The 24,406-nt window shown below is 37.7% G+C and overlaps 14 protein-coding genes across 14 annotated transcripts; 9 read left to right on the forward strand and 5 right to left on the reverse strand.

Annotated features, from left to right (window-relative positions):
• Positions 1 to 1,055: 1,055 nt before the first annotated feature.
• On the forward strand, positions 1,056 to 2,045 carry PRCAT00000011001 (uncharacterized protein; the record flags this gene model as incomplete). The annotated part of the gene is made up of 1 exon (XM_062950899.1): positions 1,056 to 2,045. One exon carries the CDS (start codon positions 1,056 to 1,058, stop codon positions 2,043 to 2,045), a length of 990 nt encoding a protein of 329 aa, XP_062806867.1.
• Positions 2,046 to 2,365: 320 nt separating this feature from the next.
• On the reverse strand, positions 2,366 to 3,964 carry PRCAT00000012001 (sugar porter family MFS transporter; the record flags this gene model as incomplete). Its single annotated transcript, XM_062951010.1, has 1 exon — positions 2,366 to 3,964. One exon carries the CDS (start codon positions 3,962 to 3,964, stop codon positions 2,366 to 2,368), a length of 1,599 nt encoding a protein of 532 aa, XP_062806868.1.
• Positions 3,965 to 4,346: 382 nt separating this feature from the next.
• PRCAT00000013001 (uncharacterized protein) lies at positions 4,347 to 5,198 on the forward strand (the record flags this gene model as incomplete). Its single annotated transcript, XM_062951121.1, has 1 exon — positions 4,347 to 5,198. The coding sequence occupies one exon, from the start codon at positions 4,347 to 4,349 to the stop codon at positions 5,196 to 5,198; it is 852 nt and encodes a 283-aa protein (XP_062806869.1).
• A 373-nt stretch (positions 5,199 to 5,571) lies between these two features.
• On the forward strand, positions 5,572 to 6,708 carry PRCAT00000014001 (uncharacterized protein; the record flags this gene model as incomplete). Its single annotated transcript, XM_062951232.1, has 1 exon — positions 5,572 to 6,708. The coding sequence occupies one exon, from the start codon at positions 5,572 to 5,574 to the stop codon at positions 6,706 to 6,708; it is 1,137 nt and encodes a 378-aa protein (XP_062806870.1).
• Positions 6,709 to 6,895: 187 nt separating this feature from the next.
• On the reverse strand, positions 6,896 to 8,248 carry PRCAT00000015001 (sugar phosphate isomerase/epimerase family protein; the record flags this gene model as incomplete). The annotated part of the gene is made up of 1 exon (XM_062951343.1): positions 6,896 to 8,248. The coding sequence occupies one exon, from the start codon at positions 8,246 to 8,248 to the stop codon at positions 6,896 to 6,898; it is 1,353 nt and encodes a 450-aa protein (XP_062806871.1).
• A 390-nt stretch (positions 8,249 to 8,638) lies between these two features.
• On the forward strand, positions 8,639 to 9,943 carry PRCAT00000016001 (uncharacterized protein; the record flags this gene model as incomplete). Its single annotated transcript, XM_062951454.1, has 1 exon — positions 8,639 to 9,943. One exon carries the CDS (start codon positions 8,639 to 8,641, stop codon positions 9,941 to 9,943), a length of 1,305 nt encoding a protein of 434 aa, XP_062806872.1.
• A 40-nt stretch (positions 9,944 to 9,983) lies between these two features.
• Positions 9,984 to 12,404, reverse strand: PRCAT00000017001 (uncharacterized protein; the record flags this gene model as incomplete). The annotated part of the gene is made up of 1 exon (XM_062951565.1): positions 9,984 to 12,404. The coding sequence occupies one exon, from the start codon at positions 12,402 to 12,404 to the stop codon at positions 9,984 to 9,986; it is 2,421 nt and encodes an 806-aa protein (XP_062806873.1).
• Positions 12,405 to 12,672: 268 nt separating this feature from the next.
• On the forward strand, positions 12,673 to 13,137 carry DQD1 (Dqd1p; the record flags this gene model as incomplete). The annotated part of the gene is made up of 1 exon (XM_062951676.1): positions 12,673 to 13,137. One exon carries the CDS (start codon positions 12,673 to 12,675, stop codon positions 13,135 to 13,137), a length of 465 nt encoding a protein of 154 aa, XP_062806874.1.
• Positions 13,138 to 13,456: 319 nt separating this feature from the next.
• ZCF10 (Zcf10p) lies at positions 13,457 to 15,718 on the forward strand (the record flags this gene model as incomplete). The annotated part of the gene is made up of 1 exon (XM_062951787.1): positions 13,457 to 15,718. The coding sequence occupies one exon, from the start codon at positions 13,457 to 13,459 to the stop codon at positions 15,716 to 15,718; it is 2,262 nt and encodes a 753-aa protein (XP_062806875.1).
• Positions 15,719 to 16,123: 405 nt separating this feature from the next.
• PRCAT00000020001 (shikimate dehydrogenase family protein) lies at positions 16,124 to 17,068 on the forward strand (the record flags this gene model as incomplete). The annotated part of the gene is made up of 1 exon (XM_062951899.1): positions 16,124 to 17,068. The coding sequence occupies one exon, from the start codon at positions 16,124 to 16,126 to the stop codon at positions 17,066 to 17,068; it is 945 nt and encodes a 314-aa protein (XP_062806876.1).
• A 328-nt stretch (positions 17,069 to 17,396) lies between these two features.
• POT1-2 (Pot1-2p) lies at positions 17,397 to 18,617 on the reverse strand (the record flags this gene model as incomplete). Its single annotated transcript, XM_062952010.1, has 1 exon — positions 17,397 to 18,617. The coding sequence occupies one exon, from the start codon at positions 18,615 to 18,617 to the stop codon at positions 17,397 to 17,399; it is 1,221 nt and encodes a 406-aa protein (XP_062806877.1).
• A 271-nt stretch (positions 18,618 to 18,888) lies between these two features.
• PRCAT00000022001 (uncharacterized protein) lies at positions 18,889 to 20,397 on the forward strand (the record flags this gene model as incomplete). The annotated part of the gene is made up of 1 exon (XM_062952121.1): positions 18,889 to 20,397. The coding sequence occupies one exon, from the start codon at positions 18,889 to 18,891 to the stop codon at positions 20,395 to 20,397; it is 1,509 nt and encodes a 502-aa protein (XP_062806878.1).
• A 248-nt stretch (positions 20,398 to 20,645) lies between these two features.
• PRCAT00000023001 (Zn(II)2Cys6 transcription factor) lies at positions 20,646 to 22,367 on the forward strand (the record flags this gene model as incomplete). The annotated part of the gene is made up of 1 exon (XM_062952232.1): positions 20,646 to 22,367. The coding sequence occupies one exon, from the start codon at positions 20,646 to 20,648 to the stop codon at positions 22,365 to 22,367; it is 1,722 nt and encodes a 573-aa protein (XP_062806879.1).
• Positions 22,368 to 22,413: 46 nt separating this feature from the next.
• PRCAT00000024001 (nucleobase cation symporter-1 family protein) lies at positions 22,414 to 24,126 on the reverse strand (the record flags this gene model as incomplete). The annotated part of the gene is made up of 1 exon (XM_062952343.1): positions 22,414 to 24,126. The coding sequence occupies one exon, from the start codon at positions 24,124 to 24,126 to the stop codon at positions 22,414 to 22,416; it is 1,713 nt and encodes a 570-aa protein (XP_062806880.1).
• Between the last annotated feature and the right edge of the window lie 280 nt (positions 24,127 to 24,406).

Below are 24,406 nucleotides of genomic sequence, written 5' to 3' on the forward strand. Positions count from 1 at the left end.
AATGTTATTTCAAATCCTGCTACTAGTTTATCTATTGTTGAGAAAGAATGTTCCTTTTCAATATACTGCGCGTACGTTGCATCAATACAAAACATAAGTGTAACTTCTCCCTCTTTCTCCTCGAAATGCTTTAGAAGTGATTGGAAGCTAATCGTTATCGAACGAGACAAATTTCCAAAATTGCGTCGTGAAACTAATCCAGCATATTTTAAACAATGAGCAAACTCAAATTATCTTCCTTTATCGTGTGAATTAAGAAATCAGTTCTTAAAGCAGTACAAAATTACAGAATGGCTTCTGATGCAACATGTAATGCGAAATGTAACATGTAAATACGCGTGTTTTTTGACAAGAGGCACTGGAAATGTAACCACATTTCAAATAGGAGACATTGCCCCTTGAAATAATCTTGATGAATCTGGTGATTGATTTTTAAGTTCGATCGAGTTTTCAATCGTTATAAACTTCCGTTCATGGCAAACACTTTTCCGTTTGTCAATAAGGGTGCTGATTGAGAGCTTGCATACGACGCATTCAGAAATCTCTTATCAATACTTTCATGCAGTCTCGCAAAAAAGTAGAAATATAGCAGCTATTAATGCAGACAAAGACGATATGCTATGTGTTCTTTAAAAAATGCCTTCACCAAGAAGAAACTATATTTAATTTGTCTCAGAGAAGATCTCTAGTTAACTACTATTTTGTTTTTCAAAAAGTAGTATTTCTCAATAACTGAAATGGAACAAAGTTTATTTGGAGCCTTAGAATGAACTTGAAATCATGCTTATAGGTCAAGCCATCTTATAGAAGCTATTTCTTTGTCTTTCGCAACCCCACAGTACGTCAGGATTATTGGTTTTTTCTTTTAAGTTTCTTGGGCGTCTTCTCTATTTCAGCCTCGAAAAACGTAAAGACATTCCGGCTAAGAGATTATCCTTTGGTAAACGGATTAATAACTTAACCTCCGCAGCAAAAGATTTACGGATAATTTTGCAAAAATATAAAAGAGAATAGATGGGCAACAATAATGACGACCTCAAACAAACGCATACAATATGACGTCTTCAAAGATGCTTGAGGTGGGAGAGATGAGTGCTGATACCATCACACAAAATACAATTGCTGTCAATTCGCAGCATAATGATGCCAGATTGATGTTTATTATGGAAAGATTGGTGCATCATTTGCATGATTTTGCAAGAGAAACACGCTTAACTACAGAAGAATGGGAAGCTGGAATCCAATTTTTGACTGAAGTGGGCAAAATGTGCTCCGACATTAGACAGGAGTTTATTTTATTATCAGATACATTAGGTCTATCAGTATTGGTGGATGCCTTGTCACACCCTAAACCTAAAAATGCAACTGTTGGAACTTTATTGGGTCCATTTCATACGCATGACGCCATTGTTCACGATCTGGGTACATCGATTTGTTCTCAAGGCAAAGGAGAACCACTTTTAATTGAAGGGACTTTAAGAGATTCTAAGGATGAACCTATCGAGGGAGCATCGGTAGATATTTGGGAATGTGACGAAAATGGTCTATACGACACACAATACGACGAAAGAGATGGTCCAGATATGAGAGGAATAGTATACACGAAAGAGGACGGGTCTTTCGCTATCAAATGTACGAAGCCTGTTCCTTACCCCATTCCCAATGACGGACCAGTTGGAAATATGTTGAAGTATATCAATAGGCACCCGTATAGACCTGCCCATATCCATTTTATAATAAAAAAGCCTGGGTATGATCTGTTAATAACTGCTTTATATCTTAAAGGTGACCCTTACGAAAAATCTGATGCAGTGTTTGGAGTAAAGAGCGACCTTTTGTTTGAACTTCATCATTTAGGTAAAGCAAAAGCACAGAAGTACAACATGAAAGAGACTGATTGGAATTTGAATTGGCATTTTTCTATTACAACCAACGAGGAGGCGCAAAAGGAGAGACTTAAGAAAAATAAAGAAGCAATGTCCAATGTCTCGTTCAAAAATTTTTCTTTCGATATAAATGGTTTGCCTGTCGCTGAATTGGATTAGATAGATATTGATATGAAACTAGTATCTAAGTAAGCACTCAAGTATATTTCTTATGATCTTTGCTTTGTAGGATGTTATCTGTCAAATTAACAACCAGCATATCTTGATTTATTTGCATCATACAGTAATATGGGTTCAAGTGAATCCACAAAAACGCAAACTGAGCTTATTCTTAGGGATAATAAATACAACTCCTGGTCGTAAATTGTTGGTCATTTAATATACAAAGTGAGAAAAAAATTATTGCACACTAAGGACAGTGAAGTAGACATTGGGGTACCAATCTAATCAAAAGTAGAAATATATAACTACCGGTAGCATTATACTTGTTCTTTTCCTTCAACAATTTCAACGAACTGCTGCGACGCTTTGTCGCTCCATGGGTCAGCCAAAACGGAATCTTCTTGTTCTTTCAAAAGCTTCAAAACATGTGCATGAGCCTTCCATGGTCTTACTCCTTTTTGAAACAACAAGTCGACATCAGTAATTGGAATATTCTTTGTTTCGGGATAAGCAAAGAAGTATATAGCATTTGATATCATTAAAAGAGACGCAAAAAAGAAAAATATTCCATATTGCATAGAATTTATCATGTCCTGAGTAAATCTAGCCAATATAAATGCCCAAAACCAATTTGAAGAAGCATTGATGCACTGCGCTAATGTTCTGACACTCAGATCAAATATTTCGGAAATATACACCCAAGGTGTACCCGACCAGGAAAATGCATAACCAATAGTCCAGATATAAAAGAATGCCAAAGCAGCCTTACCTCCAGCATCTAGAGACCCATCTCCAGCTTCTGGTTGAGCTACTTTTATATAAACACCAATATACCAAAGACATAAGGCACAGATAGTAGATATCAAGATGACAGGAACTTTTCTTCCAAATTTGTCAACAACAAAGAAAGCCCATAAAAAACAGCATACTCCCTTGATGACACCAAAGATACCAGTTGAAAGAAGACCAGTTTTCTGTGAACTGATGCCCATTGTCAGTAATATAGAGACAGAGTAATAATTTATAGCATTAACACCAGAAGTGTTTTGAAACATAAAAATGGACGTCGACAAAAGGAGACGATATGCTAAATTCTTTCTTCCAAAAAGAGCCTTAAAAGGATCAAAAAAGCCTGCTCCAACAGTTTTATCACGGTGAATTAATTCCTCTTCCATTGCTGCAATTTCATATGCAATGTAATTTGAATCAGCATCGAGATTCCGAAGATAGCTTAGTGATTCAAGAGCCTTCTTTTTGTTTCCCCTAGTGTAATACCAACGAGGAGACTCCTTGATGAAAAATACACCCACGAAAAACAAACCTGATGGTATACACTGAAGTGCAACGGGAACCAACCATTGTCTGTTGCCTTCAAGGTTAATTTCGGTACCGTAATTGATAAAGAAGCCAATGACACCACCTACCTGCCAAGCAACTTCATACATTCCAATCAATCGCCCACGAATGGCAGGCGGTGCAATCTCCGATACATACATTGGTGCTAGATTTGATACAGCGCCAATTCCTAGACCACTAATTACTCTTCCCGCGAGCATTGGCCCGAGTCCTCGTTCACTATTTGCTGCCAATTGTATTGCAGATCCGAAAACAAGAAGAGCTCCAGAGATGATGAAGCCCACAATCCTACCCCAGACGATACCAACGGGATATATAAGGTAAGCTCCAAAGAAGGCACCCACATGGAATAAAGAAATTATATTTGCTTTTGTGAGGATCTGATCACTTTCACTTTTATTAGCAAAGCCAAATTCTCTTTGAAACTCAGGTAGAACCACAGTACCCCCAATAAAGCCAGCATCATATCCGATAATAACAGCAGCAAAGCAAGCTACTAGCGATGCAAAATGAACCCTAACATTGTAAACCTCTTTTGGAGTCTCCCTAGTTTCTTGCATTCTAAGGTACACTTTTCCGATCGCCTTGATACTGGATACTGGATACTGGCTCCTTGGATATGATGAGCCTTTATATCTTTTGTATCTAAAGAGGAGTGTCCAAGTGAACGAAAAAAAAAACCTTTATCAAATATTATGATCAATACACCTCCACTTTGATTTCCCCATAAATCAAGGCTCGCGTTAGGCTCGTGGACACGCCTTCCTCGCTTGTAACCTAGTTTCTGGTGGTGAGATCTCGGAAAAAAGATTAGCAAGTAAGCTTAAGGGTGATTACTTATCCGGTTCTGGCACACAGACAAAGTATATAGCCTTGTGTTAATCAAAAAAAAAATTGGTTCGATTAGAAATTTTAATAATCCAAAATTACATACCCCAAGCTATGACTAACGCGGAAGAGCCAAAAAGATTTGGATTGGAAAACCAAGTCAAGAGAAATCCTCATAAAGATTTCAAAAAAGTGGAAGCATCGAGAAAACCATTCGATAAGGATAAAAGGTGGGAATATTCTAAGACAATAGATCCTGATTGGAGAGTTGGTGATGGTGCAAACGAGAGCGATTGGAAACAGTATAAAAAATTGGAAATTGATCCGTTTGGAGATACTAGAGATCCTGTGGATAATTACAAATTGTTGATTTCTGCAGTCACTCCCAGACCAATTGGATTCACGTCGACCGTAGGAAAAGATGGCACTAAAAATTTGGCTCCATTTTCTTACTTTACGGTAGTGAATCATGATCCACCAATATTTTGTATCGGGTTGAGCGGAGGCAAGGGAAATCCTAAAGATAGTTGTAGAAATCTTCTTGAGACAGAGGAATGCACTATTAATATAATATCAGAATGGTTTCTTGAGGCTGCCAATTATACTTGTACTAATTGTCCTTATGAAGTCAATGAATGGGATTTGTCAGGGTTGACACCTTTGAAATCGACAAAAGTTAAGCCTGATCATGTTGCAGAAAGCGCGTTTTCCATTGAAGGTAAGCTCATCCACTCTCATGAATGGAAGTCGAAGAAAGACCCTAATAAGGCAACCGGAACATTGTGCATTATAGAAGGAGTGAATTTTCACGTAATGGATAACGTCGTCAATAAGGATTTGAACAATATCGATATTGCCAGTTTAAGGCCCGTTTCTAGACTAGGTGGCATTACTTATGGGAGAACCGTCGACGGATTTGAGCTTCCGCGTCCACTGTACGATCCCAGCGATATTCCTCATAAGTAAGCTTTAGAGAAATAGGAGTTTTATTTAGCCACAGAAAACTTAAGATAAGGAAAAGATATCAATGTAGATGATTTTTCCCTGGTGGGGGCCTATGTAAAATTTAGAAGTAACGCAATTTGTGGGGAAACCCCAATATTCCCGACTATTGTATTGAGGGCAATCATCGAAGACCTGTATATAAAACTTCATCTTTCGCTTTTGATTTAGCCTATACTTTGATGAAAAATTTCAAACATACAACAGGAAGTAAATTTGTTCATTCCTGCGGGGCTATAGAAAGTAAATAATCATATAAAAACTATTTACTGAGATACAGAGCTACTAAGCTACTGACCTAATGAGTAATAAGTGAATCAAAGCTTGTGTGGATACGATGACGGTATGCAAGAAAATTCAACTCGTAATTGTGGGGATGGGTTTAATAGGGCCTCGTCATGCGGCCCATGTCATAAGCAACCCTGATACAGAATTATTTGCAGTGATAGATCCTAGTGAGACTGGTGAAAAAGCAGCAAAGGCTCTTAATGCGAGGTATATGAAATCGATTAGCAGAATGATAGAGTACTGCCACTCAAATGCAGTTCCTTATCCAGACGGGGCCATAGTATGTACTCCCAGTGCCACTCACGTAAAGATCGCTGCAGAATTAGCATCTTATAAGATAAACTTACTAGTAGAGAAGCCTTTGTCTTCTAGCGTCGAGGACTCCATGGCGTTGAGAGAGTATGCGACACAGCAGGGTATTGCGCTATTAGTTGGTCATCATAGGAGGTTCAATCCATTTATCATTGAAACCAAAAATAATTTGAAAGAGGTCGGCAACATCGTAGCGGTACAGGGAACTTGGGCTTTGCAAAAAAATGACTCTTATTTCGAAGCTTCGCCCTGGAGAATTGAACAGAAAAAAGGCGGAGGAGTGATCTTAATTAACTTAGTTCATGATATAGATATATTACAGTATCTTTTTGGTCCAGTTGACGAAGTCTATGCATCTTTACTAGTGAAGCAACGTCTCGAATTCCCCAATGCTGACGAAGGTGCTGCATTAGTCCTAAAATTTAAAAGCGGTGTATGTGGAACATTCATATGTTCTGATAATGTTGTATCGCCTTTCAATTTTGAATCGGGGACAGGCGAAAACCCTACTGTTCCATTTCATGAGGGTTTAGAAGGATTCTATAGAGTTTTTGGTTCCAAAGGTACTTTGTCAATCCCTGATCTAAACTTATATCACCAGAAAACCGGCGGACAAGGATGGCTATCTCCAGTAATTAAGGAATCCTTGATCTCAAGTAAGGACTCGGATTTGAGGCTCAAATTACCATTTGACCTTCAGTTAAATCATTTCGTTGATGTTATAAGGAAAGAGTCAGAGCCCCAATGCAACGCTGATGATGGAATATCTGCAATACTTTGTGTTGAAGCAGTGACCAGGTCCATTGAGACAGGACTTCTACAGAAGGTTCAAGATATCAACAGTGTTAAACCAAATTTCAATTCCTTAAAATGAGTGATCTTACATAATGTTAGAATAAACTTTGCTTTGCACATCAATAATTATTTGTCTTTATTAGAATGTAATAATGATGTTTTAAAAGTACCCTTCTTTTAATGATCAGAATCGCACATGCATTAAATAAATAACCAAAGCTATTATATATATCTCAAACCTAGAAAAAAAATAAGAATCAAATAAACTATTCGACTTCTACAATAAGAGTTAGTTTCAAGTCATCTAACTGACCTCCAAAAGTTAAAGCAAGAGGTAATCCAAAAGTGTTGTATACATCGCTTTCATCATTGAGTAAAACATTGTAACCGAGGACACATCTTAAATAAAGGATAAGTCTGTTAAATTCAAAGCGATTTTTGCAAATTAGGTTTAGTTTCTTTGAAATCCCAGAGGAAGCGCTCTCAGATATTGATGTCAAGTTGCTAGCATATCCGAATAATTTTAACCTGGGAGTGAACTGGTCCTTATCCGAGACTAGAACTCCAATGTTACAAAGTTGATTGGGAGTCACAGTTTCCACCTTGTCGAGAAAAACACCTTTGAAAACAGTCGCCCTTGGTAATATTTTCATCCAGCTACATTGCAAAAGCATCAATGAACGAAATGCATCGTCCGCAATTGACTTACCGTCATCCTGCTTTCTAAAAGAAGCATTAAATACTTCAATTGACAACGGCCCTCGATAGTTCAATTCTAGCGCCTTTTGAATCAATAAGTCATTTCTATATTCACCCTGCATTGGTAAGCATCTATAGTTTCTAGAGTAGAACAACAAATCAGACAACTTCAATAAGGGAGCATCACATAACTGAACGAAAAACACTTTGTTTTTCATTTTTTCATCTAGGACTTTCAAGCTACAATTCCTAGAAAAAATATGATATGAATCAAGGCAAATGCCAAAATTGTCTCGATTGACCTCAAGAACAACTTCGCATGCAGCCTCTAACGTGTTTATATAGGAGCTCCAAGCCAACGCTTCAAAAGCAATCTTTTTATTTTTTTTAGCTGCGACATCAGAAGCAGCTCTCAACTGTTCAATAAAAATGGTTCTGTCATTAGTAGTGTCAGCACGACATGTTGCACATAAAAGAATCAAGTCAGTATGTAAAATATCAGCCGTATTTAAGAAACTTTCGAATTCTGTCAACTTTTTCTGGAACTCAGAATCATCAAGGCCCTCTAAATCTCTGAAAGGTTGATATATAGATACTTGGATCCCAATTTTTTTGCATGTAGCATAAATATCTTCTGCACTTACTTTTTCCAAATCAGTAGCCATTATTTCTACCATGCGGAAGCCAGCGGAGGAGCAACTTTCTAGTTTTTGCAAAATACCCTCATGTGGTGGTAATGTCACGGTAGCTATAGATATGTCAAAGGGGAGTCTTGCTCTTAAGTTCTCAACTGAAGCTAGGTAATGTGAGTTTATAGGAGGAATCACATGCTCGCATTTTACGGCATCTTCTGCCCCTGTGGCGTCCTTCAATATGCTTGATTCTTTCTTATAGTATGTGGTTGATATTGCTGTATTCATTATAACTTTGAGCTTCCCACATTAAGGGGCGACTACCTACCCGTATTAGAATTTATTTATACTAATCGATCAATTTCTGTAATCAAGGATAAACTTTTAGGCTGAATCAATTGTCCTGAAGGGTTGATAAATAATTGGTTTTTTTAAAGTTAGATTGGTCTAACCCTCAATTCATCGCACATCAAATATAACTGCGTTAAATATTTAGCCAGAATCTGTTTAATTTCGCGGCTAAGCAATTACCCACAAATCATTGAAATTTAGGGTTGAGCTTGGGACATACTATATATTTATGACATAAATAAACAATGTAGACTGCCAATTCACTGACATAGGTAGCAAGAGTAAAAATTTCAAGAAAAAGAATTTACATAGAAACAAGATCCTATTATGACTACAGATAATCTGGCAGAAAAAGTAGTACTCAAATTTGTCATTATTGGTGCAGGTTTAGGAGGTCTTGCAGCTGCTATCGGGCTTCGATTGAATGGCCACGAAGTTGTGATATTAGAGCAAGCCCTTAAATTAGGAGAAGTTGGGGCGGGAATTCAGATTCCTCCAAATTCTACAAGGATCTTGGAGAGATATGGTTGCAAAAAACAGATTCTCGAACTATCTACCCTTCCAAAAGCTTGCAGATTTTATAAGTGGGACCACGGAAATGAGCTATCATCTCAAAACTTATGGCCCTACTGTGTCCAAAAATACGGGGGAGAATATTTACACATTCACAGAGCTGACTTCCACAGAGTTCTAGTTGATAGGGCAAAGGAATTGGGTGTTAGCATTATTTTGAATAGCACAGTGGTAGACCTTGACTTCAATACTAACAAGGTTTTCACCTCAGATAATCGCGAATACACTGGTGACATCATCATTGGCGCTGATGGACTTAGATCCAAAGTGCGTTCTTTGATGTTGGGAAGAGAAGATCCACCACATGATACTGGAGATCTAGCATACAGAGCTCTCGTACGAGTAGAAGATATGAAGGAATACCCAGAATTGGATTTTATATCAAAAGAACCTAATATTCATTTTTGGTGGGGACCTGATATTCATGTCGTTGTATATTTATTACACGGCGGAAAAACTTGTAATATCGTCGTTTTGTCTCCTGATACTCTAGATAAAAATACAAACGTCATGAAAGCCGGTCCTAATGAGTTGAAAGAACTTTTTTCCAAGTGGGATCCAAGGTTACAGAAACTAATATCGTTAGTTCATCAAACCTCTAAATGGAAATTACAGAACAGCGTCGAAATGGATACTTGGGTTCATCCTAGTGCAAATGTGGCTTTGATGGGGGATGCATGTCATGCGACTCTTCCATATTTAGCTCAAGGAGCTGCTCAAGCAGTAGAAGACTCTGCTTGTCTTTCTGAAATATTTGGTGCTTCTCTTGTAGACAGGGGCCAAATACATTACCTATTAAAGCTTTACGAAAATTTGAGAAAGGAGAGGACCACGAGAATAGTTTTAGAGTCAACCAATTGCAGAAATATTTACCACTTACATGATGGACCAAAACAAATGGAAAGGGATCGTCTTTGTGCTTTATTCCCGCCTCAAGAAGGCTGTCCCAACAGGTGGGCCGATCCAGTTTTTCAGAAGTTTTTGTTTTCTACTGACATCTTTGAAGAGGCGAAAGCAGCCACAAAATCTTACAAGAATGGCAATAAAATTCTAGTTTAGTCTGTACTATTTAGTTTTGTTTAAATGAAGTCCAGTTTAGTTAGTTAAATGCTGCAAAATGATTCATCAACGCACTTTTCATTATAGCTGATGGAGCAATTTTGCCTGTATGCATCTCAAATTGAGCAATGGCTTGTTCATGCAAGTAATTCAAACCAGTAGTGACAACCCAACCTCTAGATACAAACTTTCTCGCAGATATTTGGAGGGGAGATATCAATGGATTATATCCTGTCTCTACAAATACCCCACCGGACGGAGAGTCAAACCAGAAGTCAGGAATCTCAAAATGAATAAGTTTGTTAGTGACTATATCACGGCCTGGTATACAATTAATAATCACAGTAGGTAAATGATCATACCGAATTTCCTCTGGAATGTCGCTTAAGCTTTTTATTATCTCAATTTTAAAATGTACAATTCGTGGAAATGGTTCCTCAAATGTCAAAGGTGATTGCTTGTTGAAATGGTCCGCCAACTGTCGTGCCTTTGATTCTGTTCGATTGAATAAGAGAATTCTTTTGAAGCCTAAGGATATTAGGGCATAAAGTGAAGCCTGACTCATTCCACCAGCACCGAGGACCAAAGCTGTCTTCGAATCACTTACTCCATTTATGGGAGATGAATTAGAGTTTATTACTGCCCGAATCCCCAACCAATCTGTATTTTCCCCTCGTATCTTACTGATTTTGTCCTGGTCGTCATATGATCTTACTGCAATTATAGTATTTAAAGCCCCGATTCTTGATACATGTTTCGAAACGTTATCTACTAAGTCTAATACCTTTAGCTTGAATGGCATAATCACAGAGGCACCTCCAAAATCTGGGCGTCGCATAAGATCACTTATCTCTTGAACAGTAGAACACTGAAATACAATGCATCTATGTGGGAGACCAATAGACAAGTACCCGGCATTGTGCATCGCAGGAGAGAGTGATTGTGTCACATGCCGTCCTACCACATAGAAAGAAAGTGCCGACATCATAAAGCAAGAATACAATGATTTGTTTAAATCATAGGCTGATAAACCGACAGATGTTTCGTATTCATAGTTTTCATTACTTGTAACTGTTCTGTCGTGAAGTTGTCTTACTTCTGAAGAATTAATGGAATAAGGTGGTTCTGTGGATGTCAAATAAAGATTCATAATTCTCGAAAACCTGCCTAGCTTGCCAGTATTGTATGCTATAAGCTGTGTTTTTCTGTCTCCCAATTTATTACAATCCCTTGCAAACTCCTGAACCTCCAGATTTTCGCTGAAACGAGAAGCCTTCTTTGTTATCTTTATGATCTGGCAACCAATATTCTTTGCTAACATATATATATCAAATGGCTGGGAGGTGGTCCAGAAATCTTCCGTAGAACAAGAATGATATGCACCGATAATCTTTGTGTGGCAGCTGTTTCTCATAATCTCTTGTAAGACACTTGTGCCTTCGTGTCTACCCATAAACTTATTTTCTTGAGCTAAATTTAAGTCGATAGTTAGGTAACTCAATCCAAGACGAATACCAGATAATAAGACATCAAAATACAACTGTTTCAATTGCGAATCTTCAGTTTCAAATTGATCGGCGATCAAGTCATAGTCAACAGTCATAATTATTGGAACTGAATAAGAACTCACATGGCGAACTCTTGCCACAAATTCATCAATAGTTCTCAAAGGAATACCATACTCGACCAACTTTTTAATATTTACCAATATTTCAACAGCATCTGCACCTAAAATCAAGTCATCAATATTAAGTTCGTTGTCAAGAATGTAAGGAAAATTTATTTGCACCACAGAAGAATGCTTTGAGTATTCGGGTGGGCTTAAATAGTTGTGAGTGGAAACATGGCCCCACATTATTAGCGCCAAAAAATTCAAAAAGTCACTTTTAGCACCTTTTAATGCAAGAACATCAACTCCAGATGTGTATTTTGGAAACGAAATCGCAGAATTTGAATCTGAACTCGATCTAAGATTAAAGAAATCAAAATGTGAGCAATACTGATAATTGCGGTACTTCTGACGAACCCACAGAAGTCCCTTTTCAATTGGTCCATCATAATCAATATAAGTCAAAATTCTAGTTTCCTCACATTTGATGTGCACGATTAGATGCTGTCGTCCATACTCGATCAAAAAATTCACAGTAGGTTCATAATCAATACAAGAAGCTGGTAGTGCTATAATACATCTGGTTGTATTTTTCGTTAAAGTTTCAACTACCGAGTTGAATTCTGTCTTTCGAAATTCAACCAATGATTCCTTCTGTAGTAACGGCGAGTCTGAGTTACCAGAAGCTTCACTTAAACTTCTCTTTAAGTCCAAGAATTCAAATCCTAAGGCTGCAGAAGCTAAAAGAGCTAGAGTCGATTTTCCAACTCCTCTCATTCCAACTAAGACAATACTACTATTAGAGCTATAGCTATAGCCATTATTTGATCCATTTTTTTCATTAATGTTCATGATGGAAAACTAAAACTGTAAACTCATTGAATCTTCTCTTTTCACCTTGAAGATTCAGCCTGCTGAACATAAAGTAGTCATAGTCTGGGGTTAACTCCAACTAACTATAGCTCATAACTTACTTTAGGCACTTATGAGGGGACCACGCTGTAGCGTGTATATAAAAACGCTTAAATGCTTTTCCGTGTTAAGAAGAACTTTCAGATATACAGTTATAAGCGTTCAAATTATCCCTCTGAAGACCCAGAAAGTACAACAAGCTCAAGAAATGAGTCGCAAGCTATTACTTATTAATGGTCCCAACTTGAACTTGCTCGGTACAAGAGAACCCGAGAAGTATGGTTCATCATCACTCAAAGATATAGAGAACAGATCAAAAGATGTCGTTCGCGAAGTAATCGCAGCCAAAGAGAAAGATATAGAAGAGATATTGTACACTTATCAGTCAAATCATGAAGGAGATATCGTAGATCGCATACAAAAAGCAAGAGAGGAGGAAGTTGGTTTCATAGTAATCAACGCTGGAGCATTCACTCATACTTCAGTTGCAATAAGAGATGCTTTACTCGCTGTTGATATACCTTTCATCGAGCTTCATATTACAAATGTTCATAAAAGAGAAGCCTTTCGTCACACTTCTCTTCTCGCAGACAAAGCTGTGGCTGTCATCAGTGGCTTGGGTGTATATGGTTATGAAGCTAGCTTGATATTCGCCTCCAATTACGTGAAATGAATCAAATAGTCTCTACGATTGGAAATGACATCCTCCCGTGTATAAAAATTTATAGTACTTAGTATTATTGAGACAATAAACGGCCTTAGATCATCACACATTTCAAACGTGGCATTTGACGAATAGAAAAGTTCGGATGTCATGTATACTTTTCCGCACATCATCCCCACAGATCTCTTCAAGAAAATTTTTGGGGTAAACTATTAAGCCCCCCTCCTCTTTTAGATTTAAATACATTAAGTTAAATTTTTCCGTAGGGATTTAGTCACCGGCTAAATGTTGACCAGTTCTCATAGGAATGAGGTTCTGAGTATATTCAATGCTTGATGAAATGGAACCTGAGAGTAAGAGAAGAAGAGTAAGACAAGCATGCAATCCTTGTCGAAATAAAAGAGCGAAATGCGATGGTGTTAAACCTGTATGCTCCACTTGCAGAGAAACTGGATCTACATGTACCTATTCTATTACTAGTAAAAAGAGAGGGTTGAAAACTGGTTATCTTCACGATGTAGAGAGAAAGAAAACACTTTTGGAGGCCATTTTAGGGTTTTTAATTTCAGATGTCAATGAATCAACAGAAATTGAAAAGTCAATTTTTAAAACGCTTTCAGTTTCGGAGAAAGGTGAAGAGTTACTAGGAAGGCTCTCTGAGTATCAATTGAGGTGGACGTCGAGCCCATTGTACGAGCTTTTCGATAAGCTTGTTTCAGAAAATGAACTGTTGATTCATATCCCAAATAAAAATCGAATCAAAAAAGAAGAAGATGACTCACAACGGGATGAAATCAGTGTACACAATGACATGGAAAGAGGCTGGAAACCTGAAGTTTTACAGTATCATGGAATATCTGGCCTTGTTTCTGGCTTTTCCCAGAATGCGATTCAAGAATATAATAGAAAGTTGGCTTCGAAAGAAACGTCACCGTTTCGAGTTGGTTCAATATTTCATGTCAGACCTAACCTGAAGGTAGTGAATCAACCTCCTGCTATCTTCTTTCCTTTAGATTCTCGAATTTTGATCGATGCATATTTTCAAGTTCTACATCCTTGGCTACCTATGATTAATCGGATCCATTTGATTAGATATATTCACCACACAGCTGAAATGAACAACAGTAAAGGTCCGAATAATCCTGACTTAAATACAATTGCTCTAATATGGACTGTCCTTGCCATAGGACAATATATTATTGACGTGAATGACAATTCTTCCGAATCTATTGCATCAAAATATGCCAGTAATGCCATTAGCGCTCTAGAAGGCGCAGGCGACTCAACTTTAGAGACAATTCAGGCAATGCTACTTTTAGGGTACTATCATTATTGCGCCGGTGCTTGGGGTATATCTTGGGTTCTAACCTCCTCTGCGGCAAGAATGGCCACTGATGTAAGATTAATGAAGCCTGACACGGAAGGATCAACTCAAAATAACAACGTTCCTGTTCTGGTATTCGATGACTCATCTCGTGAACGTACATGGGCTGTTGCATTTACTTTAAATACTCTCCTTGCTGCAAGGATGGGAAGGTCTCCTGTGATACGAGCGCTGGACTGGCCAGAAGTCCAAATATTTGAAGATGGGTGGGAAGAATGGGACTCGTGGGATGAATTTGGTCGCCATGAAGGTGGTGAAAACCCTTTACATATAGAAAGTGCTCGGTGCTTATCAACCTTTAATCTTCTCTTGAATATTGTGAGCATTCTTAATTTGTCTATCACGTCGATCATTGATACTACAGGAATTAATGATAGTCTATCTACACCGAATGTTATTACATTTGAACATTTGCAGAAAAAATTGAAGGACTTGAAGAATACTTTTCCCAATTATTGTCAGTTAAAAACAGATGCATCCACTGAAGAAATCCAAAAGTTGCCTCATTACATTATATTTGCACATTTAGCTTATCATTTAACCTTGTGTATTACAGCTGTTAGGCTCAGTGAGGTTGAAGTTTTAGAAGGTTATAAATATTCGAGAATGGAAAGAAACAAATTTTATACTGAGGGGGCATATGGCATTAAGCATTTTTTATCTTCAATGATAAAGAGACGCTTACTATACGTTCCATATTTGGACTATTTCACGTCAATGTGCCTGAGCTCAGGACAGATGTTGACAAGTGGTTCGAACCCAGATACTTTTACTCAGTATGCGATTAACGTTTTGAAAGAGGCTCCAAAGCTTCTTAATTCTTGCAGAATCGCGCAAGAGATGATAGAAATTGAGGGAAGAATGAAGACGAATTCAGGAACCAATTTTTATAATTATCCTAACACACTGCACAAGTTTACTTCTACACTGAAAAGCATTGACGAAAATTTGGAAATCTCCTCTTTTCACTCGTCATTACAATCTTCATGTCTGTCGTTATTCCCTAATGAAATTTCGGGCCATTCATCAACAAGTTTCAATTCTGGCCAAAATAAGTCCAAATCTTTCGACTACGACGAATTGGATGTGTTCATGTTAGACACCGATTCTCCAGAAAACAACCCTCGAAAGGATAAGTTTTTGAAGAATCTAGGTTATGTGGGGGGTACCAAGAAGAATTGGACATCGAAATATGAAGAGAAATAATTATGTTGTGTTCATGATCTTCTCTTTTGAATATCAGTCGTGCTTTTCCATGCGATCTCGGAAAAGATCTGGGGAACTTCTCGTTGCGACACATTAACATAGATAATTATATACATACATGGTAAGCGCAATATACATTAGGTTGAACCTTCATAAACGCGTCAACCCTATCGGAGTGCTCTTGTTCCTTTAAGAAGCAAACTGTCAAATGAATTAAGGACATGGAACGAAGTTTCCTCTAACCGTCATAATCGATCATCAATATTAATCACGTGGAGGATAAGCATTTTTCCTAGATCTGGCGGGGAGATCATTATTACGGAAGAATATTTTTCAGATAAAAATATATAACGTACTCTTCGAATATCACTTAATTACTTTTCGTAAATTGTCAACTACGTTATCATGGAAGATCCAATCAAGTCGTTACCACCCACAGAGCCATTTGAGAAATTGAGAAAGGAAAAACTTCAATTTTATCTCTTTGGAGAGCATTTAAGTGGCTCCAAAGCACCTATCTTGCATAATTCTATTTATAAAGCTTTAGGATTGAGTTGGAACTATAGTATATATGAAACGAGAGACAAAAACGTATTTAACGAAATGCTAAACTCGTCAAGTTGCATAGGCTGTGCTGTGACAATGCCCAACAAGATTGAATTTGCAAAGGAAGTAGACATTTTAGATAAAGTGGGTCAGGGTGTCGGATCTATCAACACTGTATATACTAGGAAAGACAAGGATGGAAAAAATATCAAGATTGGAACTAATACCGATACAATCGGAATATACCAAGCTTTTATGCAAAATGAAGAAGCTAAGAAGATCGTTGAGAATTATAAAGGAAAACCTGGGTTAGTTTACGGAGGAGGTGGTGCCTGTCGTTCAGCTGTGTATGCGTTGCACGAACTTATTGGCTGCTCTCGTATATATGTTATCAACCGTGACCATAATGAAGTAGATGAGTTGAAGAGATCTGTTGAGCGATCCGGATTACGAGCAGAAATCGTCCATGTTGAAACTCCCGAATTTGCATCTATGCTAGAAAGGCCTGAATTGGCCGTTCTTACCGTTCCTGATTTTCCTCCGGTAACGAAACAGGAGAAGCTTGCCAAAGCGACTTTGGACATACTTATGAGGTCCAAAAGGGGCGCTGTCTTAGAGATGTGCTATCATCCTAGAATTTATACAAGACTTTACCGTGAGTTTGAAGAAAATGGGTGGAATGTGATAGATGGCTCCCAGGCCATGATATACCAAGGTTTGGAGCAGATTATGCTTTGGAGTGGCCATACATTAGAAGAGCTTCCAGTGGAATTGGCAAAAGAAGAAATTAAAAGTAACATCTAATTACTATCTGAAATTGGATGACGACTACCAAAACTTCGTTCGGTTAGATAATGGGACTCATTACATTGTCATATAAAGTAAAAATTTATAGATATAACGCATTTTCGATTATTGTCAACTTTTGAATTTTCTGAACTTATGTGGAAATTTTAAAATCTTACAATATATTGTAGTTAAAATATTCAAAAGACCATTGAATATGAACTATATACCATTGCTCTAAGATCTAAAAGAAAATGTAAAATAACTTCTTTCTTCTATCGTCTAATAATAAGATGACATTGATATAGCGTTACCTAAAGGAATTTGTATTTTTATCGCCTTAAACTCATTCTTTTACGATTAGACCAGCATAACCTTGTCCAGTGGAAGTGCACATGGATACCACACCTACCTCCTCTCCAGTTGTTTCAAGAGCATTTATTAATGTAGAAATACATCTAGCGCCAGTGGCGCCGAGTGGATGCCCTAATGCAATTGCACCGCCAAATATGTTTACTTTCTTTGGATCAATCTTCAATTTATCAATAACGTACAACGATTGAGATGCGAATGCCTCATTTAATTCCCACAAGTTGATATCATTAACACCCAATCCTAATTTGTTCAAAAGTTTAGGAACAGCGACAGCAGGCCCAATTCCCATATACTTGGACTCCACGCCAGCAACAGAACTGGATATATACCTAGCAACTGGCTTAAGGTTCAAAGATTCAGCAACCTCCCTTGTTGTTATCAAGACTGCGGATGCACCATCTGATATCTGTGAAGAGTTTCCAGCAGTAGTAGTTCCGTTCTCATCGAAAACAGGCTTCAATTCACTTAATTTTTTTAAGGAAATACTGCTTCTTATACCATCGTCCTCTGTTACTACTTCAGTTTTAAATGATTTTCCCTCCTCGTCTAAGGGGATATGCGTCACGACCGGTACAATTTCTTTTGCAAAATGGCCAGAGTCTCGGGCTTTCAGGGCCTTGACGTGACTTTCAAACGCAAATAAATCTTGGTCGTTCCTACTGATACCATATTTCTTAGCAACGTTTTCTGAAGTAATTCCCATTGGCATAAGAACATCTTTTGATTCCTGATTTGCAGTACTTAAAAGATGAGGGGATATTCTGGTTGGGATTCCTCTGTGAGGAAAGTAATCAAAGGTCATTGATTCTACCCCTGCTGCAATAGCAATTTTGTTGTCATTGCATCTTATCGAATTTGCCATATATGTTAAAGCTTGGGCTGAGGAAGAGCATTGCCTATTTATGGTATTGATCGTTGTCGACGGAGGAAAACCTAGTGACTTCACTGCAAGAGCTGAAGCTTTTTGCCCTCCTAGATTTTGAAGAACAGTGCCCACTAGTACGTCTTCTACGAGCCCGCGTTCAATACCACTTGCATTTATGGTTCCTTCAATTGCTTGCTTCAATAATTCCTCTGGGAAAGAGTTAGCTAATGGCCCTTTTTTTGATCTAGATATAGGTGTCCTTTTGGCTGCTAAAATAACGATATCACCAGCAGATTTACTTTTTAAAGATTTTGGGAAGAAGCTCATTTCAAAATGCGGTGGTACTAAGTATAAGTCCGACACAATGCTAGTTTCTTTTGTCTCTATTCTTTTAGTGCATATTCTCTTCTGTTGACATGGTTTTATATATTTAGCGATGCGAATCTCTTAAACATATATCCGGATACATTATCCGTTTGAATATGACTACGGAAATACACATTTCCGAAAATCCATAACGCTACATAAATATATAACAAGACAATATCAAGGCAATTAGAGATCAAAACTTATAATAGACTAAAGTAGAAGCGTAACCATGTTAAGATTGCTTGGTGTCCGCTTAAGACCCAAATTGGACATTGGTTCAAGTAAAAGGTTCCTTTCCAATTCAAAAGTTGTTGATTCTGTTGAAAAGGCATTAGAGGGAATAAAATCTAATATCATATTGTTGTCAGGCGGGTTTGGATTATGTGGCTTACCAGAAACATTGATTGAAGGTTTGTTGAGCAAAAAAGATGTCCAAAATATAACAGCTGTCTCTAATAATGCAGGGATAGATGGAAGAGGATTAAGCAAGCTCCTTGAATCGGGTCAAATAACTAAGATGTTTAGTTCTTACATTGGGAATAACAAAACTTTCGAGAAAATGTATTTGAGTGGAAAGATTAGCTTAGAGTTATGTCCTCAAGGAAATTTGGCTGAAAGGTGTAGAGCGGGGGGTTCAGGTATTCCTGCATTTTACACTGCGACTGGTGTTGGGACGTGGTTAGAGGAGGGTAAACTACCACTAAAATATGACGACAAGGGCAATGTCCTCGAGACCACAAAACCCCGAGAAGCTAGGATTTTCAACGGTAAAAAATACTTACTTGAAGAAGCTATCATTGGCGATGTTGCTTTTGTAAAAGCATATAAAGCCGATCATCTAGGCAATTGTTGGTTTCGGGGGTCTGCAAGAAATTTCAATTCTGTTTTCGCTAGAGCTGGTAAATTAACAATCGTTGAAGCTGAAGAAATAGTCCAACCAGGGGAAATTAAACCTGAAGATGTGCATTTACCAGGAATTTATGTTGATAAAGTCATTAAATCGACTTCACCAAAAGACATTGAAATATTGACTGTTCGCAAAGGAGAATCAGAAAAGAGCACTCAGTTATCTGAGGCTGACCAAAGGAGGATTCGAATTGTTAAAAGGGCTGCTCAAGAATTTGAAAATGGAAGCTTCGTAAACCTCGGCATAGGTATGCCTACATTAGCACCTGGATATGTGTCTGAAGAAGTTGATGTTTGCTTGCAATCAGAAAATGGCCTTTTAGGTTTAGGCGATTATCCTGAACCAGGTAAAGAAGACGCTGATTTCATAAATGCAGGAAAGGAAACTGTAACATTGAAGGATGGGGGAAGTCTTTTTGGCTCTGAAGAATCATTTGCGATGATAAGATCGGGAAAAATCAATTTGACAATTTTGGGTGGCTTTCAAGTATCTCAATATGGAGATCTAGCTAATTGGGGCCTACCTGGAAGAATTAAAGGAATGGGTGGTGCCATGGACTTGGTATCCAACCCATCGAAAACTAAAGTTGTTGTATTGATGGAACATGTGGATAAAAAGCAGAGACCAAAAATCCTTACAGAATGTAGCTTCCCATTGACTGGAGCTAGATGTGTCTCAAAAATTATCACAGATCTAGCTGTTTTTGAAGTTGACCCTAAAAAGGGGTTGACACTAACAGAAATTAGTAAAGATACAACATTGGCCGATCTAAGACTTTTAACAGCCGCTGACTTCGAAATTGCAACTGATCTTAAAGAAATAGAATTGTAATGGGCCTTTCTCTTATAGTTAAAAAGATACACCTGGACAAATATAAGTGTAGTTTTAAAATTCCTGGCAACTATATAAAATCTGAAAAATTGTTTTTTCTATTCTGGTATTTTTCAAAAACCTCTAAACTCATATATTTTATACGCTACAGATAAGCGAGCTAATGCATCACGTGCTTTATATTTGATGATCGTTTGTATATGATTCCTTCCCTCCAGATAAGTAATAAGCATGTTATTAAGGGAAGCATGAAAAAGAAGACCAAATATAGCCACGGGGGCTGTAATGAATGCAAAAAGAGGAGCATTAAATGTGATGAGACTAAACCGAAGTGTCGTCATTGCTCCCGGAAGGGTCATGAATGTGTTTATTCTTATGATATATTCGTTTACCAACCGAATAAGAGGTTCAAAAGGTCTGACACTCGAAAAACGAAGAAGGAGATAATTCAGCAAGTATCAAATACCGGGGATGTACTATCGAGCATGCAACCTTCGGATTATGCTATTACACGAAGCATCAGGAAGTTTCAGGAGGCATTCTTAGAAGAGAATCACTTTGCTGAAAGACCTACCATTGATGACAACGAAGCCTCCATCCCTTTGCCGCTGAATTTTGAAATCCTCTTGAATTCGAAACCCAAGACCTATACTGTACCTTCATTCGTGGAAAACTGGGTCTTCGAATTTGAAATCGATGAATACAATAGAATCTTCAATAAAGTTATTGGAAAGCGAAGCAAACCATACACAGATTATTTTGATGAAAACGATCCGGATGTTCAGTTATTGATATGGCTAACTTTCACTAAATCAAAGTCAATATATAACTATTCGTTGGTCATCGATGACAGCAAAAACTATATTTCAAAATGGTTTTTCTTTTTTGCTAGGCTGTATCCTATCGTAGGATACGTAGTGAATGCAGTTACCGCTAATCTATTTTGTGTTAAGGAAAAAGATGCTAGATGGGATTTTGTTAGGCGAAGAACAATGCAAAGTGCTCTTGATATCTTATCATGTGGAGTCTACGATTGTCATTCATTTGAGGAGATGACATGTTATTTAATGAGTACAATGTTCTTATTTTCAGAAAGGTCAGCAAAGAAAACAGACACTTGGAGGTTACATTTGACTGGAGCTTTGGGAATTTTGCAGAAATGTGAGCTTATGCTTTCTTCTTCTGAATTTTTCAAGGAAGATGAAATGGTTTTGCACATGTATTCATTTGCTAAGAATTGGTTTATAACGGCAGAAACTACGGCATGTCTTTCAGCACCAAATGGTGGATCTATCAGAAATATATCAGAAGCTTCTACAATTCTTTCTTACTCAAGAGAAATTGAAGAAGAAGGTTTTATTTATGCTGGCTTCAATTTATTGAAATGCTATTCTCAAAGCTTGACTCCAGTATTCGTTGAGCTCATAAAAATCTCAATGGATTTAAGAGCTCGAGGAGTCACTTTGAGTGGTGCATCGGGGATATTACACGATTTGCAATTGGATCAGAGTTACAAGGAAAAAGCGTTCGAGTTATTACAAATCGTGGATCTAACTGAAACTTCAAAAATGGACGTCTTCAAGATTGACGATATCAAGAAGCGTGCTCGCATGAAAGCTTGCAATATATGTCACTGCAATGCTTTAAGAGCATATATTTATGCAGTTCTACTTGATGAACCCATATATGGAAGAGCAATTCAAGAATGTGTACAGACAATCGCAGAACAATTACTATCTATAGCAGATATAAAATACTATGGGCTCGCGGTGCATTGGCCAGTATTCATTGCAGGCATGTGCTCTCCTCCAGGCTCACATAGGCGAGCATTTATAGATACGTTGAAAATAGTCACAAGCAATGGTACATTCGTAGCAAGAAATACCATAGAGAGATTAGAACGAGCATGGCTTTCTATTGATAATGGAGACATCATTAATGAAGAAAATTACGATTGTATTGCCTGCTAATATAATATCAAGATTTTTTGACGATTAATGAATCAAATTTCACTCATCAGCTACTCAAATCGTCAGCTGAAATGATTGAAGCATCTTTCAACTCTTTTAAGAGACCTTCTTCTGGAATATGAACATTATCAATATTTGTAGTTCCTTTCCATTGCTGATAAGTTATCATATCTCTCTGTTTACATTCTTCTTCTGTGAAAGAATCAAAATAATCAATATTATCGACATCTTCCACATTCTTGTATGGCCAGATATAAGCACTAAGGCAATTCAAGAAAAAGGCAATTGAAAACTCAAATAGACAATTACCGTAGTAAAAATTACGAATTCCGGAGTTTATTTTAATTGAAGGGTTCGCTCCATTCATCAACCCCGGAAGGCCAGGTGCAAATGAAATACCCCAGATAATCAATGACCTGTAATTCCAACCGGCCGAGTACCAATAGTTTCCATTAGCGTCATCCACATACAAATGTGACAATTTAAGCTTCTTTCGCCTAATCACCCAGAAGTCCGAAGTTATGATTGCAACAATCGGTGACATGAATACTGAAAAAGAAGACATTACTGTCACAAATGTGGAAGAAGTATTATAAAAATCCCAAGGTTGTACAACCCAAGATAACAAGGCTGTCAATACAGCACCCCTTTTTATTGTTATATATTTCGGCAAGATTCCTGCCATATCCATCCCCCCAGCATATCCATTTCCCATTGTGTTGAAGCACAATTGTGACAAAGTGAAAGAAACGCCGCAGAAAAAGGCAGCTGCTCTCGCCTTTGGGCTATAGTTTGTTTCTAGCCACTGAATGATTATAGAATTTGGCAACCAAAATTCTTCCTTGTAAGTTTCTTTCATTGCAGAAGCTGTAACCAATCCCATTAGCGGTATAATAGTTCCAATCACTATCAACGAAAATATAGTTCCCCAGAAAGATGACCATGTTTTCCTTGAGAACCTAGTGAAGTCTGACTGATTTGCAACACCGGAAGATAGAGAGCCATACCAAGAACTGATACCATAAACCCAGTACCAACCCCTTGCAGATGAACTCATTTGTGAGGATGTTGTCATTAATGGACCATTACTTCCACCATTATTAGTAACTGCCCAAATTGTAATGCCCATCATGGCAAAGAATGTCGCACAGCACGTCACCATCAATAACTTGTTTATCTTCTCTGGTTTCAAAAATAATAAAGGAATTGAAATAACTTGAAATATAACAAAGCCAACTAGGTCTCTGGTCGTCATGTTGACAGATTCAGGAATGGTGTTTTTCATGTTAAGATAATTACTACTCCAACTAGAAAAGATACAGCTCAAACAAAGTGACCCCAAGTATGCCTGTGACCCAAACCAAACAATAGATAATATAATCCGAATAACTATTCCAATAGTAGAGCCCCTTATACCAAACACAACACGCTGAGAGATAGTGTACCCTATATGGTAATACCCACCGGGTGCCGCATTGAGAAGAGCTAGAGTTGCGATTATGACATTTCCTATGATAATGATTCCCATAGTTTCGCCGACTGATAGACCGTTCGACAACAAAGAAGAAGCACCTGACCAAGTACTTATTGTTACATTAGTGATTGACCAATAGAACATATAAGAGAACTGACCCCAAATCCTTCTTTCTGGCCCCATAGGTATGATGTCTTTATTCCTGAGATACGTAATCTGCTCCACACCCTCCCCTTTTACTTTGACGGCCTCGTTTATCCTTGATATAGTCCCCTTCACAGTCATCTTATATGTTATGGTTCTATTTTTTAAACGGTTGCATTTTGACAATAGAATTATCATACATTATATATTAATCTACTTTGATGGTGAAACACAACTTCGGAAACGTTTCCCGAATTGGTTAATCAGTGATATGATATCCAAAAATTCGTCGCACGTCAAAAAAAAACTAAGCGCAAAAGACCAAGGCTGTAATGCAGGAGATAACCAATATAGAAATAATTTCGAGAAAATAATAATGAATCTCGGGTTGGTTTCCATTGGTGTGAATTTTACTGCGTCT

The sequence above is a fragment of the Priceomyces carsonii genome (genome assembly GCF_900007245.1).
Source record: "Priceomyces carsonii strain CBS4050 genome assembly, scaffold: Debaryomyces_carsonii_scaffold_1, whole genome shotgun sequence".
Lineage (NCBI taxonomy): Eukaryota > Fungi > Ascomycota > Pichiomycetes > Serinales > Debaryomycetaceae > Priceomyces > Priceomyces carsonii.